A 12,558-nucleotide genomic window follows, 5' to 3' on the forward strand; every position below is an offset into this window, starting at 1 on the left:
AAGTGATTCCTTGCTAAGCTAATGTTACAATAAACCTATTTTACAGATGCTAAAATATCATTATTTAAAATGTAATAAATAAATTTAAAAAATTCAATGTACCATTTCATCCAATCTAAAAAAAAAACTCAAAAAGAGATATATTCAGATTTAAAAAAAGTATCAAAATTATAAATATATTATAAAAATTTAATATACATTATTTTAATTTTTAAACACAAAGTAAAACCAAAATGTTTGATTATAGAACATATTTGTAGAAGCTTACTTTCTTCTTGGTGATGTTCCTTTTACCATAACGAATATTTTCGGTCCGGGACATAAAGTGGCATTTTCCTCACGATCAAAGCAGTCACGATTTCAAAAATCTTGGGAAATGACAGCTTGGCACTTTTTTAAGGCACGCCATATTTGGTTCACGTTCTTCAGTAACTTTATCGTAAATACTTCCTTGAAAACAGCCATCAGGCCCGTGGGCCAACTTGGCTGGCCATTCTTTTGGCTTTCCCCTGACAGCTGGCCACGCCCTCGCCACTGACATGTTCCACTTGCCAAATATAGATATATTATATATACGTACCTACTCATCCGAGCACCTCTCATCGCCGGTTTGCCTTGGGCCAATTCATAAATTAGACTTTGCATGCAATTTCGAGTGATTTCCCATCTCCCCCGACTCCTTACTGCCATAGATATCTATATGTTTTCCACGGTGTCCGTTCTGCCGCATTGAACATGCAATTTATGAGAGCACAAATTTTATTTGAATTACAAAAAATAAAACCGAAAATGCCGAAAAGAAATCAAATATGTTTTTACCAATTTCTGGACGATTATCAAGAAAAATAGCAAAAAACGCTTGGCCCAATTTAAACATTTTCCCTTTGCCGCTATTCGGACAAATAAATTCAATAATTTATTGCCCGAAAATAGCTTGCTGTACTCGCGATAACAGCTGCGGCAAATATTTAATCAAAACGCTGTGTACAATTTAAAGTGAACCAGAAAAAAAACAAGGGTTCGACAAAAAAGCAAAACAAAAAAGTGAGTCCCTGGGGGCGAAATGTGAACTGTATTATCACCTCAAATGTGTGTAACAAAGTGCCGAGGAGGCCTCTGACACAAAGCAGCTCGTTTTCCCCCCACAATTGGCAACATGACGCAAAAGGCAGCAAATAAGCGAAGGGTAGCATATGACAATGGGGAGCTCCTCGAACCCGGAACTCAGTCTCCTCCAATCCCGGCCAGAACAAAGGGCCGGGCCAATGAAGTTATCACTGTGCGCCAGACAGGCCAACAGACGGCGATTGGGGAGCGCCGAGCACATGGGCAAATAAATAAATTACCCCTGGGCTAAGAAGTCAGCTACTTGGTCCTCGCAGGTGGATCAAGGTACTGAGCTCTTTAATAGAAACAACTTTAGAGGTGTAGAGTTCGTTGAGGAGGGGCAACTATCACTACTCAAATGATTCACAAAATAATGACCCGTAGGATACTTTCGATTGGAGGATATATTACCAAGGACTCTATATGGAAAATATAAGACAAATCTTATGTTAAAAAGAATCCATAAACTAAAACTTGTAAGGAATTTATCAAAACTAAATAAAGCACACTACTTTGTAAATATTGCTTCATAAATGTTAGACACACTTTTCTTTTGAATTGATATAATATTTGCAGGTATCTCAAGTTATCAAAACGAAACAGAAGGCTTTGAAAAAGTAATACACATTTAACTGCCGTCCTACTTAAAATTGTAATTCAGGAATATCTAAGTATTCTTTTGGATAGAGAAACCATTTCATACTAGTCATGTCCAAGCCCACGAACCTAAAGGATGCCCTGGCCAAGTGGGAGGAGCGCAATAAGCAGCCGGCCAGCACTGCCACAGAAATTGGACTGCAGTTCCAGTATCCACCGATCGAGAAAATGGATCCGATCCTCAACACGCTGACCGAGTGTCAGAAACTCAGTTTGTCCTCCAATATGATTGAGAAGATTAGCGGTATATCGGGAATGAAGAACCTGAAGGTCCTGAGCCTGGCGCGTAACAATCTGAAGACCCTCAATGGCATCGAACCCTTGGCCGACACTCTAGAGGAGCTGTGGGTGAGCTACAACAACATCGAGAAGATCAAGCCCCTCGAAGTGATGAAGGCTTTGAGGGTGTTCTATATATCCAATAACGTGATCAAGGACTGGGCAGAGTTTATGCGCATCGCCATTCCACCCAATCTCACGGAAATCACGTTCGTGGGCAACCCATTAAACGAGAACATGGAACCGGCTGCCTTTACCGCCGAGGCAGTGCGTCGTCTGCCCAATCTGAAGAAACTCGACGGGGAGCCAGTCATTCGCTAGGGGAAACCTAACAAACCCTGTTCTGTTATGTTCTAAATAAAGGCGAGTCAGAAGTTGAACAACAGAACCTTTGACCTTCTGTTCCGTAGTTCGACTAAATCACTGCCAACAGTACAAGGCTAGAATCAAGAATTCCTCCGACAGCCAACTGTTCGCATGTGATAGGCATTTCAGCAGAAAACATTTTTCCATTGAATTTTCTTATTTTTCGCTTTGGCAGATTTTCCAATTTTCAATGCGTTCCCAAAGCTGCTGATGAGCTCCATTGTTTTGCCTGACTCATGTTGCACCCGCCTCCTAACCCAAACCAAGTCTAAACCCATTGGAGAATGTATATCTGTGGGGAACTAAACATAGATACTCTAAAACAAATCGGAGTTTTGAGGTTTTCCTGTTTTCGAAGTTATTATCTCAGGCCATACAGATATATATTAAAATGGTTTCTTTGAAATAATTTAAATTATATATTTCATTTGTTACAAAGAAAGCTAAAACTAATCTTTTTAAATTTTTAGTAGAGCATTAAAAACTTTATCTTTCTCACGGGTTTTTTCTCCATTGTGTTTTTTGTTGTCTAAGATGAACAAGTTCGAGCTCATGTTTTGCGTGTAAAGCATTGTTTGAATATTTTCGAGTTGTTAAGTAATGAGCTTTGCCTTTTCCTTTAGGAGGGGCGTGGATTTCAAGCGAATGTTGTGGATTTTTAAATTAAGGTATAAGGTTTAAGACGGCTGTCGAACATTTTGCAATAATTACCATTGCAACCTGCTGTCTAAACAGTGAATTTATTTCAATCAACAGCAAATAATCCATCAACAAACAATACATTTTTAATACTGAAACATAGGCCAGCAGAAAAATCAAGAAAAAGTGAAAACAATTGAAGCCTAAAGTTTCATATCCATAAGTTCGACTGGCTGTGCTTGCTGTCGGCAGATGGTATTTGTTTTCTGTGCATAAATAATCAACATTGTCAATGGTTGGGGAATGGCGGCCAGTCATAGATTTTTGGCAAACAGACAACTAAACAAAATATACGAGAATGTGAAGTTACTGTCTGCCAAACCGATAGACACCAGATAAAAACGTTGAATAAAATCATAAAAACGGCAGCCAAATCCCAGGCAAACCCTAAGTAAACCAATGCAAACCAAACCAATTGCCAGACACGAAAGTTTAATGATACTTTTATGTCTTTTCGATTTAACAACTTCTCTATTATGGCTGTTCTTGCTGCTGCTGCTGCTGCTGGTGCTGCTGTTGTTATTTGATAAACAATAATATTAATGTAAACATGAAGGCCGTCCATAGTTCGACATTTTGGCAGACAAACAGCAAACGAGACAATTGTACAATTGGATGCACACAAAAATATTTTCTGGCAGCCAGACTTGTCGCTTGGCTGATTAGGCGAAAAGAGTCGAAATAAAAACTTGTTTAGGTGGTGGTAAAAAACATGCTTTAATTTACAATTTAAACGTTCGTGTTTTCAGTAAATTAGATACAAATTGATGGCCCTCTAAATGCATTGATTTTATTCAATAAATATTTTACAAGTATTTTTTGCTTCTGGCAATTGACTTTTGTCATTTTGCAAATGGTGTTTTAGTTGTCAAGTAATTCAGGTGCCTCAAAGAGTGCAATGAAAAAATAACATCAAATACCCTCCTGACTTCCGGATTAACATATTCCTAATGTCAAGACTCGCATACATGCAAATACCTTGGAATAAAATTCCTGTTATACAAAATTAGATTCTCTTTTTAGTTTTCTGAACCAATTACATAAAAAGTTTTCAATCCTAATGATTTCTATATATTTTTTAAAGTATCACCTTTAAAATTTAAAAAGCGCTGCCTCCTCCTCCGATTGAAAAATACGATCTTAATGCCAAATGCCGAAACGAAACAGTTTGTGGGTGTGTGTTTGCGAGGGCTTATACAAAATTTACGTTACAAGTTTGTGTGGCCAGCTCTGGCCATGTTGTTTTCTGGTCGTTGGCAACTCTGGCAATGACAACACGGAACCGAACTACAACACTCTCTTCCCAGGACAATCCCGCCAGGATATGTTAGTGTGGGCTGGGGGCGATTGTGGGTGGGTGTGCAAAACTTGGAGTGGTTTTTGCGCTGTGGTTGCGCAATCGTCTGTGTTTGTGCTTCTGGGCCCGGTTTTATTTTTCACATTTTTGCACTTGCTGTGGTCAAGGGTTGTGTCGGTGTTGCCAAAGTGTTGCCATATATTCTAAATATGTTGGTTCGCCCTTGTTGGCCAGTTGCGGCGGCAAAACGTAAGAGTGGCCAAAACGACAGTTAAACGCAAAACGGTCGAAAGGCCACTTGGCAAACTAAACGCGTGATTTATGCCCCAACGATGATAAGAGACAGCAGGAGAGACAAAGCGCCGAGAGTTAGCAGATGGCCAAGCAGGTGAAAAATAAAAATAAAGCTATATTTTTCACAAAAATACCCGGGCTGTTTCGACACAAAGCTGCATCTTTCATTGGATATTTAAAAAAATTTTATACAATGATTAAATAAGCATTAAAGTCTGTACACAGACAGGGATAAGTCAAAATATTACATCAATTTTAGCCAATTAAAATACCATACTATTGGATTTTTATTTTTGACCAATATAATAACCAAATCTTTCAAGTTTAAATTTAAAAAATTAATTCATGAATATGTAAAATCAAAACAAAAATTATATTAGATTTATTATGTTACAATATTAGAATAAGAATTATCCACATGAATTCAAACTTGTTTTAAAGTTCTTTGCTAGTTTTTTCTTAAGCTCTTCATTTTCCACTCTGTGAAGACTATACATTTTCCGAGATGGTTTTTCGACAGGCGGCGGTGTATCTTTAAGACACTTTAAGCTCGCCCATTCTCTCATGTGAGACGGTGGCTCTCCCAAAGATTCGCATTCACATCTTGTGCCTGTCAAAGGAGCATAAATCTATTCAAAGTCTTTACGAAAAATCCAGACAAATGCCAGAGATTACAAAAAGATTTCGGCCCACATGATGCATGGGGCCTCGGGCAATGAGAGCGATGTGTAACTGGAGAAAGAGCTGAAGGTCCTTGTGGCGAGGATCCATGTGTATGTGTGTGTGTGCCGGTCTATCTGGCACCACAAATGTAACCGAGCGACGCACACAAAAACAATTAAAGCCTGATTAATAGTTGCAGCCCACATCCGCCAGCCGTTCCACCTTTCGCCAAGTTCTCTTGGCCCGAAATCCCATCCACATCCTGCTCAGCCTGCCACTGAGGCTGAGTTATGACTTTTGCTGGCTGTTTAGCATACTTTTAGGCTTCAGACATTGTTCCCCAACGCACTTGGGTGTGTGTGTGTGTGGTCCTCGCTCGCGCATAAGTCAAATTGTTGTTAATTTCACAATGTTAAACCTTAAACCAAAATAGCAGCAGAGACATAACATAAATTCATTTGCATCCGACCCAGGGCCCCACGCCTCCCCCACCATTTACCATTCCCTTCGCCACATTGTATAAATCATTAAATTTTAATGCTTCCCAGGAGATCAATGAACATGACCGCAAATTATACTGAAGCGTGCTTTCAGGCGCATAAAAAGATTTCCCTGCATAAAATGCATTTAATGCAAACAAAAAAAGCAATCGTGAAAACTTTCTGGTTTGAAGTTGCAGTTTGTGCGGGTGTCTGTCTGACTGCCTGTCTCACTCTCTCCAGCAGGCAAAAAACGGCAAACATGGTAATGATATTGCATTGGATGACTGACTGTCTAGACTTTAAATGTGTTGAGACAGGCAGCAATTTAATGGGAAAAACAGAGTATTATTCGATCGGGTTTTTTGTTGAATGTTTGAATATTGCACTTTTTATAAAAAAGAAATCGCAGTGCTATTGAAACCACAAGGGGCATGAAATCACTTATAAAGGTGTCGAAAAATATGCAATAATATTTTTTGAGGCCCAATGGATTCACTGATTTCTATTGCATACTTTTAGACACCTTTTTATGGACTGTGAAACTCTCATCAAATTGAAAATAAGCAACCTTTGCACTTCAATTGCATATTTTTAATATAGTTGTTATGGCAACTTCCTCCTGCAAATGGCAGCGTAAACTGCACTTCCGGCGCCTTAAAGCATGCAGTAAAAGATGGAACATCGCAGGAACAAACCAAGAGCCTTGCATATGCAAACGCACACTGAGATAGTAAATCAAAAAGTTCTCTAGTGCGAAATAGGGGCGAGCAAACCCTCTCGTTCAGCCAGCACTTGTAGATACTCGTACTTATTTCAACGGCATCTGCAGACACGCCCTCTTCTAGGCACTTTTACCAGCGTATTTGACATGAGAAATCATAAACAAGTTGTGCAAACTTCTGCTCGCATACACAAAACTCCATTTTGCAACAGGAAGCCGAACGCACACACACACAGCCATATCCCCCTCACTCATACAAACAGAGCTGGAAATGTATAAATTAAAATTTTCACATCGCGCAGTGGCCACCAAAAAGATGCGGACCGGCTAAAAAAGATGGGCCATCGCACTGTACACTGGGAAAACCACACATCGACATAGTTGTCCAAGCACTTAATTACCAACTTAAGTCTGATATAACAATGTATGTTTTATGGATTATTTTAGGGCATCACAATATAAAGTACTCAGACTTAAAAATATATATTTCGTTGCATACTTTTAGACACCAATGTTCATTATAAAGTACTTTAGAAATTCTTAAAAATATAATTAATTAGTTTTTTCCCTTTTATTTTATATAGAATTTTTCACAGTGTTCATGTGGTTCGGCCTTAATACTTTAAAGACTAAGTAAAATAAAATTTAATTCATTCATAAAAGACAGAAATTTTATTTTATCTATAATTTTTCACAGTGTAAAATGTGGTAGGCGAAGAAGGGAAACCATTCTGCATCAGCTTAGAAATAAAGCTAGAAAAGCGTATTAACTTTAAGATTATATTGAAAATATTAAAAATAATGTAAACATAAGAACTCTAAAATGGTTTTATTAAGCCAAATGATCATAGAATTCAGTTTTTAAAAGTAACCTTTTGTTAACTTTTTAAGTTAATGATTTTTAAGGTTATAAAATTCTATTGTTAGGTGTTTTTTAAATATTCCATATAAGCGACTTTTTTTTTTAATTTAATAACTATTTTTTCCAGGTCATCAACTAGCCTTTAGATATGATGCCTTCAATTTCATAATTTCCATTTGGTGTTTGTTTTTGCTTGAGTTTGCCCCGGTCTTTCGTGTGTCTGCGTATTTTGTTTATGCGTCTTACATAAATAGTTTTCCGTATTTAAATATTAAAGTTTTTGTTATGCTGTGCATCATCTTGGGCAGGACTTTACTGCCCCCTTGCCGACAAACGCCCAAGGTCCTTGCCCCGACCGCCTCTTTTCGCATTATGTTTTCTGCATAACAATTAACTTCCGCTTCTAGCCGGAGTCTCACAATCCTTCTGCTGCCGCATGGCGTATGTTTAATTTCCGGCATTGCGTATACGCCTAGTATCCATAAACGGCATTTAATTTCACACAATTCTGTATTAATTTCCAGAGATTTTCCCAGCTTTCGCAGTCAACCGTTGTTCTTGCTTTCTTCATCTCTAGCTGGAAATGTTATTAATGCTGTGATTAATTGTCGTGTCTGACGAACAATCAGAAAGGACAATTTGTTTTCACTGACAACAAACTGTCACCGGGCTGATAACAGTATGAAATTCTTCTTGGTCTGCAGCAATTTGATATTCCGGACAATAGCAAGGGAAATATTTGGATTCGGCTCTCAAGGCATCAAAGCAAGCACAGATTAAGTACAGAATCCCAGGACCAAGGCGATTTGCCTTGGCTGACAATTTGCGAATTCGAAATTTTGCAAAATCCAGGCGAACGCCACTGCTCATTCCGCAAATCTCCAGCAATAACAATCTTTGGGGTTATAAAATTCAATTATGCATATTCCCAGGCACACGTGATAGTCGTACGAATGCAAACAGCCTTAGCCACTTGTCCGTATTGCAATGCAAATTCGGGAATATCTGGATCAGCATTTCTTGCTAATTTTGTTTGCCTTTTCCTGGCCTTGCGGCTTTCCTTTGCTACAAGTGGACAAACAGATGGATTTGCCTTCAGCAATTTTGAATTATCCTGAACTTGATTTGCTTAGACATTTATCTAAATAGTTTTCGTAGCAATTTTAGTCGCAGTCTTTGGTTTACTTAAGAGATTATTTATGAAATTTTGATAGTTTGCGAAGTATGATGACCTTTTATTAAAGTCTATTTTGAGAAGTTATCAAGTAAAGATCTTAATAGTATTTTTCCAAAGAAATCACCTAGAGCTAATAAATTCTCTTTTAATGTTAAAATAAGTTTTAAGTTGCTGTTTATTTTTCATTTTAAATCAGAGTTTCTAATCAAAATCCTTTTTTTAAACGTGCTAAGCTTTTTTTATAGCGAAGCCTCCCACTAAATCAGTTGATTTCACAGCAGCGCAAAGCCATATTTTCTGGCCTCAAGATACTTAACAAATTGTTTTTCTTTCGGACTTTCCCATTTCTGCGTTCCGATTGTTTTTTATTGCCCGCTTTGTCATCTGGTCGCGGGTTGTCGACCGCCTACTTCCTTGTCGCCGGGCTGTTGTGCAACTTCCTGTTTCCGCCCAGATCCCCAAAAACCCCTCTCCAACTTCCTCTTACGCGCTTCGCTGATGTGTAAATTAATGTCATTTTGGGTGCGATATTTTTCGGGTGCCTTTCCTTTGCTTTCTTCACTTTTTTGGGGCTCAAAATCATCCTGCCATTCGCTTGGTGGCCTGATTGAATTTTTATGATGACGCGCTTTGGTTTGCCGCTTTGCATATTGTTTGGCATTCCCTTTTTGTTTTGACAAAAAAAACATAATTAAGGTGATTTTATGCGGACTCCTTCGTATGCCACTCATTATTATCTGTGTTTTCTACTCTTCTGCCGCTTTAATTGTTTTTAATTAATTTTTTATAACCAATGCTGTTGGGTTCGGGGCTCTCTGGCCCGAGGCATTGGCACGTGGTAATTGCGGTGGCGAATATTTTTTCGCCTCTTTTGAGCCTCTTAGGCTGTTCCGGTGATTATTTTTTTCGGTTCATGTTAATTGCAAAACTTTTCTCTCCCCTCAACAGAACAAAAAAGAAGAAAAATGGAGGATAACTATCCAAAAAGGCCCTTAACACTTATTCTGATTGTTGTTGCGCACTCGAAAAACAATGAAATGAAATTTGTACACTAAAGTTTTACTGCAGGCGCAAAACAGACACAGAGCACAGAATATGGGAAAGCGTTGGAAAACTCATTTAGTTAGCATAACAAAAGGCCAACTTGGAGTCGGAGTTTCCTGGGAGGGCCTTAATAACCCACTAGCAAACACACTAATTTGCACTTGAGCCCAATAATGAGTGTGCCGACGAGTGGCTGAGTAGATGGCTAGATGAGTGGCTGGCTGGATGAGAGATACACCAGGATTGGATTCCAAGTGCCATGGTCTGTCTAGAAGTGATGTTCGAGTGTGTGTGTGTGTGCTTGGACTAATTTCTAATTTGAATGGTGATTTATGCAGTTTGAACGGGGGGCTTTAGCCTGGCCAAGTCGGGTTTATAACAGCTAACCTGTTGAGCCAGCTAACCCACTTCCCCGCCCCCACCACCTGCAACTAATTAAATTTCCACTAAAGCCCGCAACGAAAACAAATCCCTGGCCCATCCCGACCACCTTAAACCCTTCTTCGGTCCCAAACGGATTTTGGGCTTAGCGCACAAAAATTGAAGGTTAATCACCGTAGCGGTCGCTTTCTATTAAATGCCTGTTGGGGCGCAAAAATAAAAATGAGAATTATTACTGGAGCCCGTGGAGGAGCCCAAGAAGGAAAAGAGGTCCCATAATAACCGTAAGCCGTCAGGAATTAGTTGCATTTTCATCATTTTCATTTCGGTTCGCCTTTCACAATTTCGAAAATGTAATGAAAGCGAAATGTGCTTTGTGGTTGGCTGAAAATGAAAAGGATACGGCTCAGGTCCTCCTGGTTCTTTTTTTTTCTCTTCTTCCCGCTTCTGCTGCTACTGGCAGCCAAGATTTTCATGGCTAAATGAGATGGTTTTTGTGGTCGGATGAACTAAGAAATATGCTGATAGGAGGAGCGGAGAACTGGCATGAATCTGACAGCTGTTGGCCTGGAAAAGTGGAATGTCAAAGGGCCCAGGTCCGAGCGAAGTAATGAAAAGGGAAATTTTTGAAAAGCTCCCATAGTTCGGGAATGTAGTTCAGGGTTTCAATTGAATGCGACCGGAAAATATTTTCAGGCGGTTGTCCTTCACTGCGGAGGCTTAAATATTGGTTTGAAGGAAAGTGCACAAAAATATGTTATTTTCTGTTGGTCAAGAGGTTTTTGAATGAATTTATAACAAAAATTCCTTTATGATCATGAAATTTTCTATTTTATTTTTTTTGTATTCCAATTTATATATATTATTTGTTTAACTATTGTAAACCATTATTAAAAAATCTTGAACTCTTTCGACCTCCCAACTTGTCACATTTGAAAACTTAGTTCAACTCCTAAAGTTTCGTTAGCATTTTGAAACCAAGAATTGTGAAATTTAAAGCTTCTTCGCTATCTTCACCTTCATTAGGATCGGAAATTTCCGCCTGTCAAAGAAAATTCTCTCTGCCATCCAAGCCCGCCAGGGCAACTATTTATCCGGAAAATTTTCTGGCAAGCGCCAAAGAGTATGCTGCACTTTCTTGGGCAACTAAACAAGCTTAACAACTATTTTAATGATAAGTTTCCTATGCAATACCCAAACAAAGTGCAATTAAAAGTTTTGGGCAAGTCCAAGAATTTTCCCCGAAACTATAAGGCCCAAGTTTGCTCGTCGCCAGCCTCTCTGTCTATTTGGTTAATTAACGCAATTTTAAATATTTATAAACATTTATTTGGGTATCGAAGCGCCATGGAACGAGTGTGGCCGATTGTTGGTGCGTGCAACCGCCGAGCTCAACCGCTGGAACCAGGGAACCACAGCGGTGCAACAGGACATTCGCATAAATGACAGGACATGCGGACGATCCTTTCCGCTCCCTAACTCATTCGCCCCTCCTCTGCGTGAATGCTTTTGTACTTTGCACTGCAATTTAGCAAATCGATTGGTTTTTCGCTGCCCACCAATGCCGACGCCGACGCCATTCGATTTTTATGGCTTTCAAAAGGCCAGCGGACCCCAACAAATGACCCCCAACCATTTCCCAACTTCCCATCCTGCGGCCAGGACTTGCAGCGCAATAAAAAGCGCATGCCACTGCCTACAGAGCCAAAGTCCCGCCCATAAAAAATCGCTAAACGGCAATAATAAAGCCGGCTATGGCAATAAAAACGCAGATAAAGTGAATATCTCTGTTGTCGCATCGAAGGTGGAAGTGTCAGTACTCTTCCCTTCGTTCTGAAGGGGTTTCTTTACTTTTAAAGAGGAACAGCTACAGTGCGTTAGGCGAAAATAATATAAGGTAAATTTAAAATTCTTAATCTTTTGCTTGGAGCAATAAAAGTGGTTTATGAATTTTCTGGGCATTGTTCTTTATCATATTAAATATAACCAGTAATATCTTCAAGTTATAAGAGTAGACAAACTGAGCTTTCTTTTTTAAGTAAATAAATAAGTGAAGACATATTGGAGTTTCACAATTTCAGTTTGGTTTTCATGGACATACGGAGATCAAAATTCCCAAATATAGTTATCCATAATCAAATTATAACAGCAAGACTGAAACAAACAAGAGCTTAAAATTGAAAGTTCTAAGTACAATAACGAAAATATTAAAGCTCTGCCAGAATTTCGACTTTATTAGAAGATCAAAAGGCATTAATGTGTTAGGGAGTTTGAGGCCCCAAAAACGAGAAGGGAGTGGTGGTCTGTGGAGACTGCTTTGCACATTAGTGGTTACCATTTGAAACTAATTTCGCATGAGAAACAGGTACGATGGCACACACGATGGGATTTTCGTTTTTGGTTAGCAAACGACACGCGCAATTATTGCTCGACCATTTTATTTGATTGTGTGTCTGTGGGGCTGGAGCAGATACGTGGCACGAATTTGGCCCGTTTGATCTAAGCCACCTCGCAATCAAACAAATTGAA

The 12,558-nt window shown here is 39.0% G+C and overlaps 1 protein-coding gene across 1 annotated transcript; it reads left to right on the forward strand.

Moving 5' to 3' along the window:
* Positions 1-1,711: 1,711 nt before the first annotated feature.
* LOC119547796 (dynein light chain 1, axonemal) lies at positions 1,712-2,405 on the forward strand. Its single transcript, XM_037854812.1, has one exon. The coding sequence runs from the start codon at positions 1,816-1,818 to the stop codon at positions 2,362-2,364; it is 549 nt and encodes a 182-aa protein (XP_037710740.1). The 5' UTR covers positions 1,712-1,815; the 3' UTR covers positions 2,365-2,405.
* The last annotated feature ends 10,153 nt before the right edge of the window (positions 2,406-12,558 follow it).

The sequence above is a fragment of the Drosophila subpulchrella genome, chromosome 2L (genome assembly GCF_014743375.2).
Source record: "Drosophila subpulchrella strain 33 F10 #4 breed RU33 chromosome 2L, RU_Dsub_v1.1 Primary Assembly, whole genome shotgun sequence".
Lineage (NCBI taxonomy): Eukaryota > Metazoa > Arthropoda > Insecta > Diptera > Drosophilidae > Drosophila > Drosophila subpulchrella.